Source organism: Plecotus auritus (genome assembly GCF_963455305.1).
Source record: "Plecotus auritus genome assembly, chromosome: 10".
In the NCBI taxonomy this organism is placed as follows: Eukaryota; Metazoa; Chordata; class Mammalia; order Chiroptera; family Vespertilionidae; genus Plecotus; species Plecotus auritus.
Genome location: NC_137785.1, coordinates 11994092 through 12018897, shown reverse-complemented (window position 1 = coordinate 12018897; position 24806 = coordinate 11994092). Strand labels below are relative to the sequence as shown.

The window sequence follows — 24806 nt, the reverse complement described above, 5'->3', positions numbered from 1 at the left end:
CTGGGGGCGGGACCGTGACCCAGTTCGAGCCAATGAGACAGGCGGGAGGAGGAAGCACATGGCTCTGCGCGTGCTGCCTGACCCGGAGAGTGGGTAAGGGTGGGGGTGGGTGGGAGAGGCGCCGCTTAATGGAGCCACATATCCAAACGATTGTTTTGGGAATTAGGAAGTCAAAACCCGAACAGTGGGGTTTAGGAAGACGGAGATTGGTTTCTAGAAGAAGGGTGCTATTCTCCAATACCCGGCCGCGCCTCGAATCAGACCACTGAGAAACAGGAAGTATTCTGTCCCTTTAATAGCTTTGTTTTGGGGGTGACTCCCCTCCCCTCTTGGGTAGGGTTGGGAAGGGCAGGCGCAATCCTCGGTGGGGAGTCTCAGCGACCGTGGGGGGCACCATCCACTGTAAGACAGACGACACCGATTGAGGACGTTAGTTGAGGCACAGTAACCTGGACTGTGCAGGGGGCGTGCAGGGGGCGGGGGCGGGGCCGGTAGGGCTCTACCACTGGGCGGCTGAGAAGGGGGAACCGGAATGTACCAGGTTGAGGAGCTGGTATAAAGGGCCGGGCAGTAGGCTGAGCCGTAGAGAGGCAGAAGGAGGGTGGAATGGGGACATTCAGTTTCAGCATCAGGCTGAACTTCCAGAAGGCATTCCTGAAGGGAGGGGGGCCATGGACTGTACCATCTTGAGAAGCCCGAGAGGTGGCCGTTTAGATCTCAGGGCTGAAGGGAGAGGAGGAAGTAGGAAGGGAAGGGGATTGAACCATGTTGATTCTCAGTAAAGGGGGGGCTATCAGATTATGGAACAGCACAGGGTTTATACCACATGGAAACAGGAAATGGATCCGGATTCCACCACTTTGGAAGAGGAACCACAGACGAATAGGTAATCGTACCACAAAGAAGTCAGTGTGTCGGGTTATATACCAAGTTGCAAGTTACAAGCAGTGAGGAGGAAAGACAAATCATGAACCAGCAATGGCCTGTGGTAGGGAGGTGGACTGTAGCACGTTGACACATAGGGAGGAGGGAGACAGAGCGAGTGAGAACTCAGGAGGCCGGACCATACAGAAGCAAAGGCGGGTAGGACTTTATCATATTGACACACCGTAGGGAGACACATAGGCGGGTTAGACCAAGACGTGGTGGTGGTGGGGGTGCAGACTGGACCATACCATGCAAGCGGTAGTTGGGGCCTCGGCAGCGCCTCTCGGGGTGCCGGGGGTCCCTGTTGCCCCTCAAGGCCCTATGGGCCAAGGGCTGCAGGGGCCGGCCGTTCCCGCTGAGGCTCTGGAAGATCTGGGATGGAGGATTCTGGCTCAGGAGTCTCAGGGAGTGCATCTGCCAAGAGAGGGAAGAGGAATAGGAAACGGGGAGTGAATATACCAACCAGGGGAATGGTCCTGGTGACGTCACACAGGAAGTCCCGCCCCTGAGAGCAGATCTGAGGGGCTTTGCTCAGCTCCACCTCAGCCCCAAGTGTCATCTGACCCTCTGACCCCCTCGAGTTTCCAGTCAACCTGGGGAAGGAGGGTAGATAGAGGGTCACCTGGAGGGACGTGATATTCAGGACCCGGTCAATGAGGATCCAGGTGACAGTCTCAGAGCAGGGTGGGGTGCTGAGAGAGCCCTGATAGGTGATGAAGCCGAAGGATTCCGGGAATAGGAGCTCCAGGCTCAGGTCTTGAAGAAAGTAGGCATCATCTGCGGGCATATTACGCCAGAGTGAAGAAGGGTTCCCCACTTGAGCTCCCCTCATGTGCACACCCCCACTAAAGCACCACGGACTTACTCTTGTAGGAGATTCGGGTGATGGTATCACGGTTAAGGAGGCGGCTGAGGAATGGGTTTGAGCTGCCAGCTACCTGTGGGGGGGTATGTGAGGTGCGGGGGTAGGAACCCAGAAGTCCAAGCCCTCCAGCCCTTCCTCCGCAAATACCCAGGAGTCTGGGCCTCCCCCAGCCTCCCTCTTCCTCAGACCCCAGATTCCAGGTGCCCAGCCCCTTCCTCCGAATCTTGCCTGGACTCACATTGACAAAGAGGCTGAGAATGGCCAAGCCATTGGGGCCCCGGGAGGCAGCACTGAGGTTCCCATAAAGTTCTTGGTTGAAGTGGATGAGCTGCACCTGGGAGGGCAACACGGGGAGTGGGGTTCCCCAGCAGAAGGAGGAGAGAATGGGGGCAGCTCTGGGCCTTTGGGGGTCCCAAGTCAGGTTAAGGATTAGTGCAGGGCGGGGGGGGGGGGCCGCAGTTCTGTAGGGAGGATGTGGTAAGGCAAGAAGAGGGTGAGGGTGATTCAGGGCAAGGATCAAGGGTCAGAGGTCAGTGGCCAGCACCTCAGCAGAGAAGCCCTGGTGGTTGATCTGGTGTTCAGAGCCTGCTCCATCACGTGCTCCAAATAGCAGCCGCAGTTCACTGAGTCGGTGGCTATAAAGGAGGGGACCCCCAGACACATTGACCACAGGCCGGGGTGCAGGCAAGAAAGACACGTGGCGACCGGTGTTGTATAGGGTTCCCCGGAGCTGTGGGAGAGATGGAAGACGACATGGGACACAGAGAGATCTCTTTCCTCCCATTTCCACTCCTACATTTCCTGCTTCCAACAATCACTTAATCATTCAGCATAGTTTGAGCATCTACGACTTTCCGGGCTCTGTGCTGGTCCATGGTAGGTGCTCAGTGTTGGCGAATTTACTTAATTAAATGTTTACTGAGTTACTACTATGTGCCATGGATGCCAAGAAGAGAATAATGAACAAGTAGACAAAAATCCTGGGCCTCATGGAGCTTATGTTCTGATTGGGCAGAGACAGACAATAAATACTGGTTTCACATGAGTAACTGCTTAATTAATTACATCCTGTTCTTGTGCTGGGAAAGTATTATGGGAAATCTGGCCTAGATTGGAGTGGAGCAGGGCGGGTGTCTGGTAAGGCTTCCATGAGGAGGTGATATTTGAATGGAGACCTGAAAAGTAAGTAGGGGTTAATTGCAAAGAGCAGGGAGAAGGGCATTCCAGGAAGAGGGAACAGCAAGTGCAAGGGCCCTGAGGTGGACTATTTTAGTGACAGCGAAGAGGCCCGTGAGTCTAGAGCCATGAGCAAAGGAGAGAATGGTGATGAGAGCTACATGGGGCATTTTGTATTTTTATTTAAACTATTGAATATATCCTAATGTAATATGCAAATGGTCATTACGCCTTGAAGCGTAACGACCGACGGTGTAATGACCGGATCAGGGATCAGCAGGAGGGTGGGACAGCGAGCTACAAGCAGGCGGTGCAGAGCTACAGGAGGGGGCAGGACAGCAAGCTATGAGGGGGCGGTCAGTGAGCAGAGAACTACTGGAGGTGGACAGCAAGCTACTGGTGCACGGATTCGTGGGCAGGGCTACTAGTATGTGTGTGTATGTGTGTGTGTGTGTGTGTGTGTATGCACTTGGTACAGTGCCAGGCAAGTGTTTGCTATTATTATTCATGCTGATAGAAGGATTTTGAACAGGGGGAGGTATGATCTGGTTTGTGTTTTTAAACATCTCTCTAGCTGTGGGGTGGAGAATGGTTTGCAGGAGACAGAGAGATAGGCCAGCAAGGAAGCCATGGCACCAGTCCAGCTGTAAGACATTGGTGGGGGCAGTGAAGGCGACAAGAAGTGAAAAGATTTGAATGATATTCAGCAGGGAGACTGAAAGGACACACTGGAAGTGGGAATGAGGGCGAGAACAGGATGGGAAGTGGCTCCGAGGCTTTCAGCTGGGGCAGGGGAGTGAAGGGTGGTGCTGGCCCTTGTAAGAAATGGTGTTGCAAAGTGGGCAAGAAGCATGCACAGATGCTGGGACAACAACGCTGCCTGGGTCTGAATCCCAGTGCTGGCACTCTAGCTGTGTGACCTCAGGCAAATGGGCCTCTGTGCCTCAGTCTCTGCAACCACAAAATAAGGACAATGGCACCTATATCATGGGGTTGCTGTGAGGATTAGAGGATTTAACAAGCTTTTAAGACAATGCCTGGCACGGAAAATCTGTTTTACCATTGCTTCTAGGGAGACTAGTGAGCCATGTGTGGGGAGAAAAGAACAGGTGATCCATTTTAGGGTGGAAGGGGCCTCTCCACCCAGCGTGTACCCCTTCTTCCCCAAGGCTGGCCTCCCACCTCGGTATCCCACCCCAGCCTCCACTCATACCCACCAGGCCCCTTACCTTCTCTCCCCCAGTGCTGAGCCTCAGTGGGGGCAGGAAGGGGTCATAAAGAACCCTCTTCAGCTCCACATCCACGGGGCTCTGCCGCTTCCCCACTGCACACAGACTCCAGGCTGCGTTCACCAGGCCCCAGAAGGGAGGCCCTGGGGGCAGGGGAAGGACAGGGAGGAAAGGGAGTCAGAAATAGGAACTGGATCCCAATGTTGGCATCTGCTGAGAAGGCTGTGGTCTGGGCTCCTGGATCCCAGGAGAGGAAGGGCTAGGAATCTGGACTCCTGGATCTGAGGGAGAAGGGAACTGGGATCCAGAGTCCTGGGTCCTAGAAGAATCTTGGAGGAGTTTCTTAAGACCCTCTAACACCTCCAGTCCTCTCCTTGATCAAACCTATCTTAAATGAAGTCATTGGGAGAAGGAACTACAACTCCCAGCAGGCTCTAGGGCTGCCAGCCTAGTCATCCAATGCCAGACTGCCCCAGTGCCTATGGGAGTTGTAGTTCTTTCTGTCTCCCCTGCAGCACAGCTGGTTAATAATGCACTGGCGAGAGGACTTGCAAGAGAGGGCTGGACAAGGCAGGGCAGGGGGCCACTGAACCTCTGATTGCCAGCGGGAGCCAGGACCTGCCTGCCTCTTTCCCTGCAAACACACACACGCATACACACACACACACACTCTTCCACCCCCATACTCTCTCCTTCCACTCACTCCCACTCACTACTTGAAATGCGCATGTATAATGTCCCATGGTGAGCCACTGGGGTTCAGAGGCTGGGCTGGACTCCTGGGGGAGGAAGGGAGGGGCTGGGACTCCTAGGGAGGAGGGGGTTCCCGGTCCGAGGAAGGAGGTGCCCCGGGGCCTGGACTGCTGGGTCCCCTCCCTGGCTGCACCTGGCACGAAGTTTCCCTGGAGATTATCCTTGTAGCTCCACCAGTCCTCGGGGTCAGGTGCCGGTCCGATGTGAGCTGGGGAGAGAGCAGCCTGAACCCCTCTCCTTGGCACCCCCACCCCGCCCCTCCCTTAGGGGCTCCTGCCCCGACCCCAGGCCTTACCTGCCGCCCCCAGTGCAGCCCAGAGTACCAGCGCTCGAGGGGTGCTCAGACTGGCTGCACCGCCCATCCCCGGGAGGCCTCTGGGCGACCCCTTCCCAGTGCCGGGCCCCTCCCTCAGCTCTTCCCTCTCTTCTCTGTGGGACCCTGTCCCTCCAGGACTTCCAGCCTTCCTCTTCTCCCCACAGGGAGTCCTGGACCCCCAAATACCAAGCCAGCCAGGGGCAGAGATCCCCCAGCCCACTCCTCTCCTCCCCTCTGTGTCTCTCCTCCTTCCTCTCCTTCCCCCAGCCCTCCAGTCTCCCTCTGCCTCCTGATCTTTCTACTCCGCTCTCTGCCTTCTGCTTCTCCCTGAGGTTGCCTCTTGGTTTCTAATCCACACCCCCTCTTGGCTCTTTTCATTAAGCTCCCCCAGGCCACCTAACTCCATGTCCCCATCCTTCTCTCACCTCCTCCTCCTCCTCCTCCTCCCTCTCTCCCTTCTCTGCTCCTGCCTCTTCTTCCCTTCTCCCTCCTCACCTCCTCTCTCCCCCCTTTAAGCTTCTCTCTCTCCCTCCTCCTCTCCTGCCTCTTCTGTTTCACTGTCTCTCTCTTCTCTCTTGTCCCTTCCTCCCTCCTCCCCCTCCCTTTCTCGGCGTTTATTTAATTTTTTTTTTTTTTTTTTGGTGGTTGTTGGGGGGCGGGTGCTCTCACAGCAGCGAACACGCCTCGGGCAGGTAGGGGTGTGTGTGTGTGTGTGTGTGTGTGTGTGTGTGATATGCCCAAGGGGCAGGGTGCCTCGAGGGGTCGCTGGAGCCATGGGGCGGGGTGGCCCGGACACCTGGGGCCGGAGCTGGCAGTTCCCGTCCTCCGCAGAAGGGGGAAGGGGGGCGCTTAAGGTGGAGCTTGGAGAGGCCTCCCGTTGGCGTGCTCAGCGCCCTGGCCCCGGAGGATCGGGGTGCCCCAGCTCTTGGAGACACTGGCTGGAGCCTGCACCCAACGTCTGAGCCCCCGCCCAGTGCTCCCCACCGGCCTCCGCCAGGGGCTGCCTTAACCCGGCCGGGGATCCCCTGGGAGACTGGGGTGCGGTGAGGGCCGCTGACCAGGAGGGGGAGGCAGAGACCTGGAGAGGGAGAGGAGGGGAGGGGAGGAGGAGCGGGGAAGGCCAAGGCCCCGGGAGCGGAGGTGAGGTGGGGGATGCGGAGGCTCTGGGGGGGAAGGGGAGCCTGAGCTAGATGGGGAGAGACAGGTCGGAGGGAGATGGCAGGCTAGAGGGGGGGAGGGCGAGAGACAGAGACACGCTGAGTGAGAGGAATAAAGATAGAGATAGAGACAGAGACACAGAATGAGGGGAAAGAATGAGAGAGACAGGTGGAGGCAAAGAGAAGATACAGACACTCAGAGAGACAGACATGAGATACAGTTAGAGACAGAAGCAGAGAGACCCCGGCGGGGCGGAGATGGGAAAACCAGCCGCCAGGCAGGAGGGGGTGGGGAGAGACAGGGCACAGCGAGCACTAAGGAGAGACAGAGAAGTAGAAACACACAGGGCCAGGGACAGAGGCCCGGGGGAGGGAGGCGGACACACGCATGCACATCTGTAAGGAGAGACACTCCTGCAGAGAGAGATCTCAACAGGGAGGCATGGGCGGCAGAGACTGAGAGAGACCTGGAAACAGACAAACTGACCTTAAGGGAGCAGAAGGAGGCATTCAGAGACGGAGAACTGGAAATGGACGTTTAAGGACCCAGAGACGGAGGAGGCAGAGACACCCAGAAAGAGCAGAAATGGAGAGAGACCGAGAAAACAGAAGGAAGAGAGGTGTCTATTAATTACCCATTGTCACCTAACAAATCAGCCCCAAATTGACTGGCTTAAAGCAACAAACAGTCGTTGTCTGACAGTTCCTGAGGGTGGGAACTTCGGAGCCGCCTAGCGGGGTGGTCCTGGCCAGGGGCTCTCAGGAGAGTGCAGGCAGGCTATGGCTGGGGCTGCAGGCGCCTGAAGGCTGGAAGGTCCACGTCCAAGGTCAACCACATGGCCTGGGCACCGGGCCTCGGCTCCTCCTCACACAGGCCTTTCTATAGGGCTGCTTGAGTGTCCTCACAACATGGCTGCCAGCTCCCCCAGGGTGAGCCGTGGGGGGGATGGAGGGTGGGGGAGAGAGATGTTTTGTATGACCTAATCTCCAAAGTCACACACAGCCCAGCCAGCGTGGCTCGGTGGTTGAGCATCGACCTATGAACCAGGAGGTCACGGTTTGAGGGTTCGATTCCCGGTCAGGGCACATGCCGGGTTGCCGGCTCCATTGCCAGGAGAGGGCGTGCAGGAGGCAGCCCATCAATGATCCTCTCTCATCATTGATGCTTCTCTCTCTCTCTCTCCCTCTCCCTTCCTCTCTGAAATCAATAAAAATATGTTTTTTTAAAAAGTCTCACACACAATCCCTTCATGGGAAATGAGTCACTGAGTCCCACCCACACTCAGGGGGGAGAGAGTAGGCTTTTCCTCTGGAAGGAGGCTTCTTTAGAGACCATCACAGGTGGGGAGAGGAAGAGAGACAGAGCAATGGGCAGGGACAAACCTTTTTTTTATGTATTTTTTTTAAATTGATTTCAGAAAGGAAAGGAGAGGGAGAGAGAGAAACATCAATGAAGAGAGAATCATTGATAGGCTGCCTCCTGCACGCCATCCACTGGGAATCGAGCCCGCAACCCAGGCACGTGCCCTTGACCGGAATCGAACCTGGGACCCTTCAGTCCGCAGGCCAACGCTCTATCCACTGAGCCACACCAGTCTGGGCCGGGGACAGCCCTTTCAAGGCCCCTGAGGTTGGTGAGACAGGTACTCAGAAACGCAGAAATGTGTCCGAGCGACAGAGGGCGCTGTGGAGACAGGGAAAAGAGGCAAGAAAAGGAAACAAGGGTAATGCCAATGCCAATAATAACAGTGAGCACCTTTGCATCCCAGGCAAACTCTGAGCATTGCTGTGAGCCACTCAGGTAGTCCCCACAGCTGCCCCATGACGCAGAGGCTGTTATCCCATTTTACAGATGAGGAAACCAAGTCATGGGTGATCCACCCGGCGACACTTAGGAAGTGGCGGAGCAGGGAAGAAAAACAGGAAAGACGGCTATCCGGAGAGAACATGATGGAGACATATGTGCAGAGAAGTGGGGAAAGTGGCAGAAAAAGACCCACAGAAGTACCCAGCTCTAAGTACCCAGAAAAAAAATGGCAGCCACCCTGACAGAGTTTCCCAGATCCCAGGGCTGTGCCACACACTCAGAGGCTTCATTTCAACCCTTAAAGCCGCCCTGTGAGGTGGGGCTAGTATTAGCCCCGTTATCCAGACAGGACACTGGGGCTCAGAGCGGGAAGTGCCTTGCCCGAGATGTAGTGGGTTGAATGGGCATACCACCTTCCCCGAAAAGGTATGTCCACCTATAACCTGCAAATGGCCCTTATTTGGCAAAGGGTCTTTGCAGATGTAATTAAGTTAATGATCTTGACATGAGATCATCCTACATTATCCAGGTGGACCCTAAATCCAGTCACAAGGGTCCTCAGAAGAGAAAGGCAGAAGGGGATTCGAGACAGAGACAGTGATGTGAAGACAGTTTGGGTGATGCGGCCACAAGCCAAGGAATGCCAGGAGTCACCAGAAGCTGGAAGATGTGCGGAGGCCCATGGGGCCTTCGGACGGACTGTGGCCCTGCCAACTCCTGGACTTTGGACTTCTGGCCTCCAGAACCGTGAGAGAATAAATGTCTGTTATTTTAAGCGACACCGTTTGTGGTAATTTGTTACAGCAGCCAACCACAGGGATGGGAGAAAATAAGAAAAACATGGAATTTCTCAAAGGCAGAGACAATGAAGGAACCAGAGAAGAAAGGGAGAGACAGGTGAACTGACAGGGCAGGAAAAACAGGGTCTACCTACAATTCACTCCCCCTCCAGGCTCCCTCCCTCCAGGCTCCCTCCACAGACCAGAGTGGTCTTTATACATCTAGAGTTGAGCCTGCCTCTCCCTAGTCATAGCTGCCCCATAGCTCCCAGCACCCTTGGACAAAGTTTCCCCCTCCTAAGCCTTTCTAGGCATGACCAAATTCTCCTCCTGTCCTTCAAGGCCTGCCTCAGATGTCACTTGCTCTGAGGGGAGTTACCTGACCTCCATGCTGGGTTCAAGGCCTTCCCTGGGCTCTTCAGTGAGCTGATCCACCTCAATGGCTGTCCCTATCACTTTCTCACACAGCTGACTCTGCCTCTCCCCTGCTCAGAGACTTCCCATGGCTCCCCAGTGCCCCTGAGGAAAAGCCCCGGCCCCCAGCCTGGCCCTGGCAGGGGTGGGCAAACTTTTTGACTCGAGGGCCACAATGGGTTCTTAAACTGGACCGGAGGGCCGGAACAAAAGCATGGATGGAGTGTTTGTGTGAACTAATATAAATTCAAAGTAAAGGAGCGGAGGGGAGAGCAAGAGAACCGGATAGAACAGCCGGATCCGGCCCGCGGGCCGTAGTTTGCCCACAGCTGCCCTAGAGGCACCCCCCGATCTGGACACCCCCGGTTCCCAGCCCTGTCTCTCCTCTTTTGCCACACCAGGCCCCTCGGCCTCGGGACCTCTGCAGAAATGGTTGCCTCTAACGGCTCTTTCCAGTTCTCTGCTGGACAAATGACTCTCAGGCTTGGCTGCACCTGGGAGTCGGCTCTTGCAGGAAGCCATCGGCGAGGCTGAGGTGGGCAGGGGCCTCATCTGAGCCCAGGCAGCCACCTGTGCCACCTCCGTTATAGTGCAGACAGGCTGGGCTCGGTGCCCGAGGGAATGGCCAGGCCGGAAGTGGGTCCCAGATGTGGATTTCACGCCTATTCGTCTCGGGTGCTGGGAACAAAGTTTGGGTCATGAGGAACATATGGGGCTTGCCTGCTCCTCACTTTCATCTCCTACCTTCCCAGCCCCTGGGTGGGAGGCAGGAGGGCCAGGGCCGTTCAGGCCTGGGTGGTTCCCACAGCCCCTCTTGGCCTCTTCCACACTCTTTCCTTCTTTTTTTTTTTTTTTTTTTTTTTTTTTTTTTTTTTAAATATATTTTATTGATATTTTACAGAGAGGAAGAGAGAGGGATAGAGAGTTAGAAACATCGATGAGAGAGAAACATCGATCAGTTGCCTCCTGCACACCCCCCACTGGGGATGTGCCCACAACCAAGGTACATGCCCTTGACCGGAATCGAACCCGGGACCCTTCAGTCCTCAGGCCGACGCTCTATCCACTGAGCCAAACCGGTTTCGGCTACACTCTTTCCTTCTTTTCTTCACCTATGTTCTAGCCCCCTGAGCTCTCCCGGCAGAGATGTGGCCACTGTGTGTTTAAATAATAACAACAAACTCAAATGGCTCTTACTCTGTACCAGGCACTGCTCTAAACCCATGATATACACATATTAACTCATTTAACCCTCACAATATGCCTGTGGGTTACTCGCTGTCATTATCATCATCATCCCCATTTTATAGATGAGCAAACTGAGAGATGGGATTGAACCCAGGCAGTCTGGCTCCAGAGTCTGTGATCTTCGGGAAAACGGTCTCCAGAGCAGGGCCATACACAGGCCTCCTGCGGTGGTGGAAATGTCCTGCATCACTCTGACCAGCCCGCTAATGGCCAGCCACTTGGAATGTGGCGAATGCGACGGAGGAACTAAATTTTAAATTTTATTTCATTTTGCCCTAACCGGTTTGGCTCAGTGGATAGAGCGTCAGCCTGCGGACTGAAAGGTCCCAGGTTCGATTCCGGTCAAGGGCATGCACCTTGGTTGCGGTCACATCCCCAGTAGGAGGTGTGCAGGAGGCAGCTGATCGATGTTTCTCTCTCATCGATGTTTTTAACTCTCTGTCCCTCTCCCTTCCTCTCTGTAAAAAATCAATAAAATATATTTTTAAAAAATAAATTTTATTTCATTTTAATTAAGTTAAATTGAAATGGGGCTACTGTATTGGACAACTCAGCTCTAGACAACTAAGTTTGAGAGCCAGCTTCTTGCTGTGTGATGGTTGCTGACTCCTCACCTCTCTGAGCCAGTTGATTCATTGAAGAAGTGGTTACGAATTCTGGCCAACGGAGGTGGCGGGGGGGAAGAATGGGAGATATCTGTAATACTATCAACAATAAAAAATATATTAAAAAAAAAAAAAAAGAATCCTGGCCAAGCTTGGCTGGCGTGGCTCAGTGATTGAGCATTGACTTATGAATTAGAAGGTTAAGGTTCAATTTCTGGTCAGGGTACATGCTGGGGTTGCGGGCTGGATCCCCAGTGTGAGGCGTGCAGGAGGCAGCCGATCGATGATTCTCTCTCATCATTGATGTTTCTATCTCTCTCTCCCTCTCCCTTCCTCTCTGAAATCAATAAAAAAATATATTTAAAAAAAATAATTCTGGCCAAACACACCAGGGTTTGAATCCCTGCCCTCATCTCAAGGTGGAGTCCCCCTGGGGACCTCAATTCCTTCATCTGTATAATGTGAATAATAGTAAGACCTGCCTATTTATTCAACAAACATTTATTACCTATTATGTTCTCGGCTCTATGGTAACAGCGCAGAACAAAACAGACACAAATCCAAGGTTAGGGCAGCAGAAGATGCGATGGAATGTCACGGCCAAACATCAACTACTTGCAATCTTAGCCTCTCTTTTCCTGCAAATGCCAAAACTGTTCTGCCTAGCACCCCATGATGTAGTATATTCTGGGTTCTGATTGGTTGAGGGTCTGACATAAACCCGGTACCCAATTTTTTCCAAATATCCTTTCTTTTCTCTTTCCTTGTTATCAAAACACCCTATTAGCTGGGTCTACGAGAGCCCAACATGGAAGGCCATGTTTCCATCCTCTCTTGCAGCTAGGTCTGGTCATGTGACTAACTTCTGGACAATGAGCACAGAGGGATTGTGTAGCTGCTTTTGGAAAACATCCTTATAAATCAGCTGTGTGGGCCTTTTTGCCTTTTTCTTTTCCTTCCTTCCTTCTGCTGCATGGATACACACACGATGGCTGGAGCACCATCTGCCATCGTGGGCCACGAGGACAAGGACCGTTCTGAAGATGGTGGAGAGGAAAGCTGGTAAGTGCTTGGTGGCTTGACTATCTTCAAACCTCTACCATGCAAGAGAGAAATAAATTTCTGTCTTGTTTAAGCCACAGTTGCTTGGGGTTTACTATGACTCCTAACACTACAGATGTTTGAGGCATCACTTCAAGTTCAGTTGGGTTGCAAGTTAGACCATTCATGGATGTTTTTCAATAAGTATTTATTGAACATATACCATGTGTCATGCATATACCATGTGTCATGCATATACCATGTGTCATGCGTATACCGTGTGTCATGCATATACCGTGTGTCATGCACCTTTCCAGATACCAGGGATACAGCCATGAACAAAACAAAACCCCTGCTCCCATGGAGTTCACATTCTAGTGGAAGATATGGAGAAATGGTTAAAAAAAAAAAAAAAAAAAGACAACTACCCTATTAACAAAAGGCTAATGTGCAAATCAACTGACGGGCAGAATGGTTGGTCGCTATGATGCGCACTGACCACCAGGGGGCAGACGCTCAACATAGGAGCTGCCCCCTGCTGGTCAGTGTGCTCCCACAGTGCCGCTCAGCCACAAGCCCGGCTCATGGCTGATGAGCCCAGCGGCAGTGGCAGGAACCTCTCCCGCCTCCCCTGCAGTGCTAATGATGTCCGGCTGCCAACTTAGGCCTGCAGGGAGCGGGCCTAAGCTGTCAGTTGGACATCCCCTGGGGGCTCCTGGATTGCAAGAGGGCCCAGGCTGGGCTGAGGGACCACGCTCCCCCCTCCCCAAGTGCACGGATTTTGTGCACTGGGCCTCTAGTTTAATATATCAGCTGGTGGTAAGTGCTAAAAGATATAAAGCAGGACAAAGGAATGAGAATGATTTAGTTATGGGGGTCAGGGTAGGTGTCTCTGATGCTGTGAAATTTGAGCAGAGCCATGGAGTGGAAAATTCTAGTGTTCACCCATACCCGGTTGTGGTGACAAAATATGGCCTCCAAAGATGTCCACACTCTAATTACTGGAACTGGTAAATGTGTTACCTTACATGGGAAAAGGGACTTTGCAGAAGTGATGAAGATGAAGGATCTTGAGACGGGGAGATTGTTCTGGATGATCAGGGTGGGTCCCATCTAATCACATGGGTCTTTGAAAGCAGAGAACCTTTCCCAGCTGTGGTCAGAAAAAGATGTGAGGACAGGCTGTGTCATCCTGAAGGGCGTTTGCTGGTTTCCTTCTGAAGAAGCTGCATTTAATACCAGTCTTTGCGGGTGACACTCGTCATGAGCTCCCCTGCTCAAATTGATCATCACGGGCCTGCTTGCAAAGAATAATTCAGAAAGGATATTCAAGTAAAATCTGCAGACGTCCCGTGATTGTTTCTGGTATTACATTTCTCATCGTTCATAACCTGATGGCCATTTATGACAGATACTGGGAGTCACAAGATGTCTCCATGATCCAACTAGAATTACCGAGGTGTCTCATTAACAAAAGGAGAAACGGAAGGACACCAAGTCAGGATGATCTTAAATTAAACCTGGACGCCTTTGGGCTTCTGGGCCTTTGGGCCTTTTTTTTAAAAAAAAAATATTTTTATTGATTTTAGAGAGGAAGGGAGAGGGATAGAGAAATAGAATCATTGATCAGCTGCCTCCTGCACGCCCCCCCACTGGGGATTGAGCCCGCAACCCAGGCACATGCCCTTGGCCAGAATAGAACCTGGACCCTTCAGTCCGCAGGCCGACGATCTATCCACTGAGCCAAACCGGCTAGGGCCCTTTGGGCCTTTTTAAAGTCTCTTGAGCATTTTTTAAAAAATACATTTTATTGATTTTTTACAGAGAGGAAGAGAGAGGGACAGAGAGTTAGAAACATCGATGAGAGAGAAACATCGATCAGCTGCCTCCTGCACACCTCCCACTGGGGATGTGCCCGCAACCAAGGTACATGCCCTTGACTGGAATCGAACCCGGGACCCTTCAGTCCGCAGGCCAACGCTCTATCCACTGAGCCAAACCAGTCAGGGCTCTTGAGCATTTTTAAATAGAAATAAACTTGGGCTTAAAAAAAAAAGGAAAGGAAGAAAGGAAGAAAGATGTGAGGACAAAGAAGAATTCTCTCTTCCTGGGCACATAAGAGAATTCTACTTCCTCATGTTCATGCAATTGGATGGAACCATGTGATCAATTGTGACCAATGAGCTGTGAGTGGAAGGGCCAGAGTCATTCCTGGGCCCAAACATTTATTTCTATTTTATTTTATTTTAATATGTTTTTATTGATTTTAGAGAGAGAGGAAGGGAGAGGGAGAGAGATAGAAACATCAATCTGCTGCCTCCTGCACACTCCCTACTGCGGATGAAGCCTGAAACCCAGGCACGTGCCCTGGATTGGAATCAAACCAGCGACCCCTTGGTGCACAGGACGACACTCAATCCACTGAGCCATTGGGGCCGGGCAAAACATTTATTTCTTGTGTGGGACCATTCGGGGCTCTCTCTCTCTCCCTGTCACAGTAATCAAGGATGCCATGGGTTGTAGTGACAAGAGTAGATGCCTGTCAGTCTGGGTCCTTGAATGACTGTGGAAAATTATCCCTAGCTAACTTGCATGAGACATGTACATGAGCAAGAAATCAACTTTTATTGTGTCAAGCCAACAGAGTTAGCCTAATCTGACTAATGGAGGGCTTCAATGAAGTATGGGAACTAGCTTATTGTTATATGAGGAAGTGCATCTCAGGAAGAGAGAACAAGTGCAAATGTCCTGGGGCAGAATGTGCTTATTTTTTTAAAACAACAGGAAGTAGGCCAGTGTGGCTACTGGGGTGTAAATGCAGGGAAATGTAAGAGGTAAGGTCAGTTATGTAGTGGGAATAGACCAGGCGTCCTCAAACTACGGCCCCCGGGCCACATGCGGCCCGCCAAGGACATTTATCTGGCCCGCTAGGTGCCGCTGCCTGTCCTGCTTAGCAGCCGACTCGTCCCGGGCCCACAGTGCGCATAGGAATTTGTTCATAGTTTTTTTTTTTTAAACTATAGTCCAGCCCTCCAATGGTCTGAGGGACAGTGAACTGGTCTCCTGTTTAAAAAGTCTGAGGACCCCTGGGATAGACCATGTAGGGCCTTGTAGGGCAGGGCAAGGATTTTGGATTTTATTCTGAAAGAGATGGGAAGCCATTCAAGAGTTTTGAGCATGATAGTGGCATGATCTGACTTGGATTTAAAAATATATATATTTTTATTGATTTCAGAGAGGAAGGGAGAGGGAGAGATAGAAACATCAACGATGAGAGAGAATTATTGATTGGCTGCCTCCTGCACACCCTCTACTGGGGATTGAGCCCCCAACCCAGGCATGTGCCCTTGATCAGAATCGAACCCAGGACCTTTCAGTTCGTAGGCCGACGCTCTATCCACTGAGCCAAACCAGCTAGGGCCTGACTTGGATTTTATTTATTTATTTATTTTTTAATATATTTCTTTATTGATTTCAGAGAGGAAGGGAGAGGAATAGAGAGATAGAAACATCAATGATGAGAGAGAATCATTGATGGGCTGCCTCCTGCACTCCCCCCATTGGGGATCGAGCCCACAACCCAGGCATGTGCCCTTGATCAGAATCGAACCCGGGACCTTTCAGTTTGCAGGCTGACGCTCTATCCACTGAGCCAAACCAGCTAGGGCCTGACTTGGATTTTAAAGCCATCACTCTGGCTTCCATGTGAAGAAGGCGAGCAGTGGTAGTTGGTAACTTGGACCAAGGTGGTAGCAGTGAAGATGGTAAAAACGATTGAATTTGAGCATATTTAGTAGATAGTATTACAGGATTTGCTGATGGATTGCACATGAGGGTGGAGTGGTGGGGTGAATGTCCAATTGAACTGGCTTCAAGAGAGGATGAAAAGGACAAAGATAAGGAATATAGAATTTTTCTGGAACAGAGAACTGTTCTTAGGAACTGCCAAAGACTCCTAACTCCTGCTTCAGAGATGCCCCCACCTCGACCCAGCTGGAGGCCAGACACAAGCTCCCGCAGATATAGGATATTGTTGGTAGCTTGGGGGTCAGCGTCCTCCTGGAGGCTGTGTCCTGCCCTTTTCAGTCTCATCAGGAGCATGCCCTGAACATTTATTGCTGGAGGACCCAATCTCTCTATAACGCTATGGCTCACCCTAGCTCCCCATTGGCTGAGAGGCCACTTTCTCTAAAGAAGGAACAGGGTTGTTCCCTAAGCCCAAATGGACTTCAAGTCATATCCCTTCCTCTGAGATGTCCTCAAAGGACTCTCTTAGTGACTTTCCTGCAAAGGTCACCCAAACTGAAATTGTGTTGTTGATTTTAAGTGCAGGGGGCAGAGGTCAGGGTGGCAAAGAAGATCCTAGGTCATGATAACTTTCCATTCCATCGTATCTACTGTGTCCAGCCTTTTTAACTCCACCCCTCTGGCCTGTAGGTACCCAGTTGTTGGGTAGGATGGAATTCTGCTTAGCACCAAATGATGTCATACTACTCTGTGGCTTGCAATTGGCTATTCTCTCGGGAAAGGCCTTAAGCCATGCTTCCAGACTAGGTGGACCCCACTCAGAACCACTGTCGGATATTTATTCAAAAAGTCTTTTTATTCCCTTCTCAGAAATCATCCTGAGATCCTTCTGGAATGGAAAGTTCCTAAATCTGGAACTTTCTGGAAATCTGGCACTGCTATCCTGAAAAGACATATTCCCGCCTTTTCCAGCCACTGTCCCCACCCCCTCGCTTTTACCCAATCATTGGGCAACACAATCTGCCTAGCACTTAGTGACGTCACATCATCTCTTTCATTGGATTGGCCATTTTCTCAGGGAGCGGTAGCCATCTATGGGCTCCGCCGATTTACTCGAGGTCTTCTTCATTTGCCGCTCAGAAACCCTCCCGGCACAGATCAGGGGTCTGTAGCCAAAATCCCTCAAGACTTAAGACTTTATTGAGGAGACTAGTTTCAAAGGACTCGGGCCAAATGTCCAGCCAGAGAACCAAAGGTCCCGTTTGCAGTTTGCTGCCTTTGGTTACCAGGCCTCCCCGCCTGCATGGTGCTGGCGCAGGCCAGTGACGTCAGGGGCACCGCGAGGTCTGATTGGCTCAGGGACGCACCGTCGAGGTAAAAGGCTCTGCTTGTGGGCTCCTCCTAGCGCGTTGGTTGGCTTTCGAGGCCTCCTCGTCCGGGCGCTAGGCCGGGGTTGGAGGCGGCAGGGCGCGGCAGCCGCCTGCTCGCTCCTCCCGCTGCAGCCGCCGCAGCGGCCTGGCCCAGCGCGGCCTCCAGGGAAGTGCGAGGCCGTGACGGTCGAGGACCAGGCGCGCGGGGTCGGGGCCGCCCGCTGCGCTGCCCAGCACCAGGTAGTGGGAGCCGGGCTGCAGGCGGAGGCAGCCGCAGGCGAGGTCGGCGCCGGGCACCCAGGCTTCCTGGCCGCCGCGGCGCACGGCCCGCGCTCGCTGCCTGTACACGGCCAGCACGTGCAGGGCCAGCCGCTGCCAGGCCTGGCCTGCCGCCTCCGCAGCCAGCACCTGCGCGTGGAGGACTGAGGGGAGGAGAGATGTCAGGCCTGGGTGGTGGGGAGCCTCCAGGGTCCCGTGGGTCGGTTCTGATGGGGAGGGCCTGGGACCTGAGGGTGGGCTTCCGGGATCACATCTGGAAGGGTGAGTCTCTGTGGGAGTGGGGCTGAGGCTCAGACAGGGGACCCTGAAGGGAGGCGGAGAGGGTCTGAGGTAGGCAAGACAAGGCAAGGGCCCGGTCCATTCAACCAGTTCCCCGTTCTCCTTTCGCCCCCGAGGAGGCCACCACCCTCTCTCAGATGTGGCAGGCTGAAGGAGATAGTGAACCTTGACAAGGCCAAGAACAGAGGGAAAGAGGAGACATAGTGGGGGAGGGAACACTCCTTTCCACTGCCCCTACCCCCCAATTGTCTTCTGTCGCATTAGGTCCTATAGCAGGAAGGGCGCTTCAGAGTCTAACACCCTTCCCACCGAGGACGAGAAAAAGGCCAGGGAAGGGGCTGGCATGTCCTCCGGGCACCTCTGCGGCTGCAGGCCCTTTTCTCGCCATCACTCACCATAGTCCTGTTGGCAGTACCTCCGAAGGCTCATGTGTACCCTGGTGTCCGAGACATTGCAGTAGTTGTGACACTGAGGGTCTGGGGAGGGTCAGGCTGTCTGCAGTGGGCTCCTGAGGCTGGGACCACAGCGTTCTGTCCCTGCCCAGCCCCTCACTCCATCTTGATGGATAGCTGGGGTGCTCAGACCCTGGGACTGAGCTCGGTGGGCCACCCCCGTATCCCCATTCGGGAGCCCAACCAGCCCATCCCCAGTCCCTCTTGCTGGTGGGGATCCCCACACCAGCGCGTCTTACCGGAGCTGTAAGCACTAGAGGTTGTCGCCAGGGTGGTTGTTGCCTCCGGGATACCTATGAGAGACCGGAGGAGAAATTTAACCTTGGTTCCTGCCCCCCTTCTCCCCCGCCCCCCCCCATAGGAATCCAGCTGTCCATCTGTTCTCTTCAGGCATAAGAGGGCAAGCACCCTTTGCCCTTCTCTCCAGACCTGAGTCCAGTCCCCAGCCCCTTCTTTTTTTTTTTTTTTAATATATTTTTTATTGATTTCAGAGAGGAAGGAAGAGGGAGAGAGAGAGACAGAAACATCAATGAGGAGAGAGAATCATTGATTAGTTGCCTCCTGCACACTTCCCACTGGGGACGGGGCCCACAACCTGGGCATGTGCCCTTGACCGGAATCGAACCTGGGACCATTTAGTCTGTAGGTTGATGCTCTATCCACTGAGCCAAACCGGCTAGGGCCCCAGCCCCTTCTTCCTTCAGACCCAGGAATCTGCACCCCCAGCCCCGCCTCCCTCCAATGGAGGAGTCCAGACCCCCAGCCTTTTCCTCTCCGAGACTGAGACCGAGGAGACTGGACTTTCAGTCCCCACTTCCCCTGGAAGCCAGCGTCCGGCCGCCTGCCTCTCGCTCCCATCCCAGGACCCAGCCCTCGTCATCCTCGTCCACTGGAGATCTGTGATGTCTCATTCCAACCCCACGCAGGACGGTGGCCCCTCCGGACTCACGCTGGCAGGGCATCCTGGGGGAGCGGCTCTGCTGGTAGCCAGGGCCACAGCGGCTGCACGTCAGTCCAGTGACCCCTATCTTGCAGGAACATTGCCCGCTGGTCTGGTTGCAGGTGCCACCTGTCGCCCCAATAGGGTGGCACTGGCAGGCTGTGTGAAGAGAGGATCTAGGATGTGGGTGTCTGGACCCCAGAGGCTCCCTCTCCGTTCCCCAGCCCCTCCTGCCTCAGACCCACCTAGGCGGGACTTGGGTCTGCACTCACCCCTACAGGCCTTACGGCTGGTGATAGGCTGGCTGGGGTCCCTCCAGAACCCTGGCTGGCAGTAGTGGCAGTGCCGCCCAGCTGTGTGGTGGCGGCATCGCTCGCAGACACCGCCACTGCGGCCTCCCGACAGCCTGAACAGCTCCGAGTTGAACCTGCAGCGGCGGGCGTGCTGGTTGCAGGAACAGGCTGGGAGCGAGATGGGGCCTGTCAGACCCGGGCTTTCTGTTCCCTGTCCCCAGTTTTCTCCCACTGCCCTCAGGAAATCGACTGAGGCTACAACATGAAAGAGACGGCCTGGGGGTACCGGGTTAAGCCTGGGTCTCAGAACCTCTTTATTCTCGTCTTTAAAATGGGGGCACGGGAGCCGGGTAAGCCCAAGGGGACCGATGAACCCTAATGGTGTGAAACCCGGGGGCTTAAAGAGTGGTGGCTCTGGGCGTGGGCGACGGAGTCAGACCCCTGTGTCCATGTTCCTTGGGCCTATGACTTCTCCTTTTTGTAGCTCAGCTTCCTTTGCTGTGAAATGACACAATATCTGCTTCATGCGGTTTAAATGAAACCTAATAGATATAAAGCGCTTAACGCAGGGCCAGACACACCGCATGTACCTGCCCGTTTAGAGCTTCCGCGCGCCAGGTGCCCGGTGCTGAGTGCCTGGTGTGTGGCGTTCTCACGGCAGCTCTGTGAGGCCGGCACCATCATCACCCCCATTTTACAGATGTGAACACTGAGGCACGGAGAGGTGAAGGCACCTGCCCAAGGTACCTCAGCGAAGGGGCGGTCAGAGGCAGGATTGGAACCCAGGCCTCAGGGCTCCAGAGTCTGTGCTCTTACGTCTTCACAGGATTCCGTGAGGACGGTGGACATTGTCCCGGGAGCACTGATCAGGTGTCCTAAGGCAGTCGCTCTCAAATCTTACTGTTTATCAGAATTCCTGGGGCGGGGCGGGGGAGGGGGGGTTGAAAAAGAACAATACAGACTCCACCCCCAGGGCTTCGGCTGGGCCCAGGGATCTGTACTTCTAGCAAGCATCCCAAAGTGAGATGCTGATGTGTGTGTGTGTGTGTGGGGGGGGTCCATGGACCACTCCTCGGAGAGATCGAAGGAGTTGTGGACTCCAAGAGGTTTGAGAGGCTGGGCTGGCAAGTCCGGAGAGCCAGAGGAAGAGTGGGAAGGTCATCAGGGAGCTGGGGTATGGTGTGTTCTTGGGAAAATGACTCTGTCTCTCTGAGCCTTGGTGTCCGCCCTGTTCCGTGGGGATCTCAATCAGTGATCAGGTAATTAGTGACGACCTTTGGATTCTTTCTCACGGGAGAGTGATCACATCACCTCTCTCCCCTCTGGAGAACTCAGGGGAAGGGGTTCAGGCCGCCACTTCCTGAAAGCCTGCAGCTTCACCACAGGGGTTAGTCTCATCCTGTCTGGACCCTTCTCCATCACAGCAGTTGATCTCGTACTCAGGTTCAGAGGGGGGTGCCCAGCTCAGCCTGGTGTGTGTGTGTGTGTGTGGGGGGGGGGTGATTCGCAGAGGGACAGCCTCCCCCCTGCTCCCAGGTTCTTCCCAGGCCCAGGACGAGCCCCGCTGCACCCCCAGGCCATGTTAGTCGCCCCTCCCTCCCTCAGATCTGGCTGGTGGGAATGGATCAACTGAACAGAGGCCCTGAGGTGGTGGGGGCAGAGGATCAAGCAGGACCCCAGTTAGGATGAGGATAGAGTGGGGAGCTGAGAACAATGGATGGTCTGTAAGTCAGTCATTGCGAGAAGAAATAGAGGGTGAAAAGGGCAAAGAACTGGAGTGTGTGTGTTTGTGTGTGTCTCTGAGCCTCTGTGTGTGTATCTCTCAGTGGAGCGGGGTCACCTCCCAGGCCTGGTAACAAGCACACCCAGACCAGCTAGCAAGGGCTGCCAGCTGGAGGTGGGAGGAGCAGGAGGGCTGTCTCTGAGGAGGGGGTTCTGCAGGGAAGGGAGGGGCCCAGACTCAGAGCTGCCGTCTGGGAGCACCATGGCGGGAGAAGGCGCTGAGCGGCCAGCTTGGGCCGGCCTGGGCCTGCCACGGGAGCGCTGGGGGCGGCCCTTGCTGGCAGTGAGACTTAGGGCACGTGATGGATGCGGGCCAGGCCTCGCCTCCGTATCTGGGGGATGGCAACATTGGCAGAGACCCCACAAGCTCTTCCTTTGTGCCAGGTACCCCATGAGGCTTTACTCTAAGGCAGGGGTGGGGACCCTTTTTTCTGCCAAGGGCCATTTGGATGTTTATAACATCATTCGCAAGCCATATAAAATTATCAACTTAAAAATCAGCCTGCTATAGTTGGTCAAACATTTAATTAACTCACCCCTAATACCTTGGCAGGGCCAGGCCAAATGATTTCTCAGGCCTTAGATGGCCCGAGGGCCAGACATTCCCCACCCCTGCTCTAAGGACTTCCTGTATGTTAATGAGCTCATCGAAGTTTCACTGCCGCCCATAAAGGAAATACTGTTACTGCCCCCGCTTTCCTCGGTTTGGGGAAACGGAGGCAGAGAGAGGTTAGGTCACTTGCGAGGATCACACCAGAGGAGCTGGAATGCGAGCCTGGGCAGGGAGCCCTGTCTGCTGCCCGGGACACGGAGTGTGACAGCGCCAGACAGGAGCTTGGCAGGGACAAGCCAAGGCCCCCGCCCAGCTTCTGGCCCAGCCACTTACTGGCTGTGTGTCCTTGCGCAGAGGACATCCCAACTCTAGCCTCGGTCTCCTCGTCTGTAAGATGGGCCTGCCTGGCACATTGATGGCTGCATAATGAATGAGTCAGGGAAGGGCCAGTGCCCTGTTCCTATAACCTGGCAATCGGTGTAATCGGAGCCCCTGCAGCAAGCCAGGCCCTGGGCTGGGTGCTCAAAAGATGTTATTCGTGTCATTCTCGTTATCATTGTGACGAGTGTGAGGGAGAGCAGGAACCCCCTAATGGGCAGGTAGGCAGCTGGAAGTCTGGGCAGCAGAGAAGCAGGGCAGGCAGTGGGAGGCTGTGGGGGGAGGTGAAGAGGGGAGCCCCAGCTGGAGAACAGTGAGGGGAGAAGCAAGGAGCAGGCAGCTCTGGGGTGGGAGAGCATCCTGCCCCTTAGGGACAAGGGACCGAGGGCCTGGTGGTGGGTGAGGTTGGGGAGAGCGGGCCCAGGACTCACGTAGGCAAGGGTGGGGGTGCCAGGGTGTGGCAGGCCGCCAGGGCCAGTCTCGGTGGGATGGGCGGCAGCTCTCGCACCCCGGGCCGGTGGTGTGGTGGCGGCAGCGGCAGCGGGGGGGCCGGGCACGGGCGGCGCAGCGGGCGGCGTGGCCGTGGCACTGGCAGCGTCCTTTCACTCCAGCTGCTGCCAGCCCTGCCCGGCCCCCAAACTCCACTCGGAGGTGACTGGCCACCACGCTGGCCTTAGAGCCTGGTGGGGCACGGAAGGTCACTTTTTCGGGGCCCCCCAAGGCGCCAGGCCAGGCGGGTCTGCGCCACAGCGATCTCCAGGGGCCTCCCGTGGCCCAGGCGGCCGACAGGACCAGGGCTGGGGGTCCTGGGGTGCAGAAGCGCAGGCTGACGGACGCCAGGAGGAAGGAGCCCCCCAGGGCCAGGGTCAGACTGCCATTGCAGGTGGCCCTGCTGCCCGCCTCGGCCCCTGTGGAGAGGGTGCAGGCCTGGGGACAGGAGGCCGCCACGCCAGCCAGCTGGGTCACGGGTGGGAGGCAGAAGCGGGGCCGGCCCCCCGGGTGGTAGCATGGGTCTGAGGTGGCCTGGCTCAGGAGGAGCAAGAGGGCGAAGGTCACGGACATGGTCTCAGCAGGGCAAGTACCTGGGAAGGACAGGAGGGGCCAGGCTGAGAGCCTGGGGCTGTCCTCAAGTGTCAGCCTCCACCAGCTCCCTCAGGCCCCCGAGACCCCAGCATTCCAGCCAGCCCTGCCCGAGCCCCTCCCGGCTGCCTCGAAGCGAGGAAAATAGTTCCATCTGGGGAGAATTACTGTTTACACAACCCAAAGGGGAAAGAACGCAAGCAAAATCGAGAATTTTGCCTGAACTAATCTGTAGCTTAACACCCCAGAGAGATCTGTCAGTGTCGGGGGGTAGGGGTCTGGGGATAGGGCACGGGGTGGGGGCAGGTGGTGAGCCTGAGGGAGGCCATCAGATCAGGGTAGTGGGTCAGAGCTGGGCAGGGGATGGGCGTTTAGAAATGGATGAAGCTCCAAGACAAAGGGCTAGACTACGGGCCAGAGGCACAGCCGCAGAGACAGACAGGAGGGGAGAGCAAGCCCAGGGGAAGGGCCAAGGGGAGGCGGGGAGGCCCGGGCGGGGTGGCCGGGCACCCAGCGTCCACAGGGAGTCGGGCAGGGCCCAGGGTGCCTAAGGGCTGGGGCAGACGGGCAGGCAGGCTGCGGCTGAGGCATCTGGGATCAAGAGCACAGACAGCCCAGCAGGCCTGGCGGTAGGAAGGGGAGGAGGGAAGGTGCGGGCGGGCGGGCGATCAGAAGCTGGAGGCCAGGCCCCGGCCCACAGGGATCAGAGTGAGCCCCTTTCCCACGTGGTGCCCTAACCTTGTTCTCCACACCCGGGGCACGGAGGGGATTATCGCCAAACCACTGGGCCTCCCCGCCACCCACCCCAGCCTCCACGGCCCTTAACCCTTTCCCCCCTAGGTGCAAAGCCCAGAGAACCATGCTGAGGGGGAGGACAGACGGGGGGGGGGGCGGGGGGGGCTGGGAAGCGGGTGCAAAGCCCTGTGGGGCAGGGAAGGCAGATGGTAGCTTCCCCCAGGACTCCTGGTGGGAGGGCCCTGGGCTTGGGGTCTGAGGACTTTCTGATCAGCTCAGCCTGCAGTCTGCCGTCTTAGGCCTCAGGGTCCAGGCATCGGAGCCCCCACGTTCAACACTGATCCTAAGGTCCCCAGAGCAGATGGGGGAACAGATGTTGGGGTGGTGTGTGTTGAGGGAGGAGAGAGAGCGGCAGGGCAGGACCGGGGTGTCCAAGGGGCCAGAAGTCCAGACCTCAGGATGGCAGAGCTAGGAAGGACTTGGGCTGGAACGCCCCCCCACTTCCAGGGCCGCAGCCCCCAGTGAGGCTCACTCAGGTCTGGGGGTCTTGGAGCCTTTCTGGGCCCCACTGCCCAGCGCCCTGGCTCTGAATCGGGACCCA

The 24806-nt window shown here is 55.2% G+C and overlaps 2 protein-coding genes across 3 annotated transcripts; both read right to left on the bottom strand.

The window, feature by feature from the left end:
* Positions 1-271: 271 nt before the first annotated feature.
* CA11 (carbonic anhydrase 11) lies at positions 272-5855 on the bottom strand. Of its 2 annotated transcripts, none has more exons than XM_080645075.1 (9): positions 5246-5855; positions 5084-5158; positions 4198-4340; positions 2337-2522; positions 2031-2126; positions 1793-1865; positions 1550-1704; positions 1176-1341; positions 272-400 (listed from the first exon to the last, which is right to left on the bottom strand). In XM_080645075.1, the coding sequence occupies exons 1-9, from the start codon at positions 5310-5312 to the stop codon at positions 375-377; spliced, it is 987 nt and encodes a 328-aa protein (XP_080501201.1). In that variant the 5' UTR covers positions 5313-5855; the 3' UTR covers positions 272-374. The 2 variants fall into 2 exon arrangements, with proteins under 2 accessions (XP_080501201.1, XP_080501202.1); XM_080645076.1 differs by having other exon boundaries at positions 4198-4310; positions 5246-5839.
* Positions 5856-17485: 11630 nt separating this feature from the next.
* NTN5 (netrin 5) lies at positions 17486-23452 on the bottom strand (the record flags this gene model as incomplete). Its single annotated transcript, XM_080643852.1, has 6 exons — positions 17486-17856; positions 18388-18468; positions 18684-18737; positions 19394-19543; positions 19657-19845; positions 22822-23452. 6 exons carry the CDS (start codon positions 23450-23452, stop codon positions 17507-17509), a joined length of 1455 nt encoding a protein of 484 aa, XP_080499978.1. The 3' UTR covers positions 17486-17506.
* Positions 23453-24806: the final 1354 nt, after the last annotated feature.

Coding starts and splice junctions, on each gene's coding strand:
- CA11 (XM_080645075.1), bottom strand. CDS start 5,312: ATGGGCGGTGCAGCCAGTCTGAGCACCCCTCGAGCGCTGGTACTCTGG. Junction 1,866..2,030: donor TTCTCAGCCTCTTTGTCAAT/GTGAGTCCAGGC, acceptor ACCCCCCCACAG/GTAGCTGGCAGCTCAAACCC. Junction 1,705..1,792: donor CACCCGAATCTCCTACAAGA/GTAAGTCCGTGG, acceptor ATATGCCCGCAG/ATGATGCCTACTTTCTTCAA.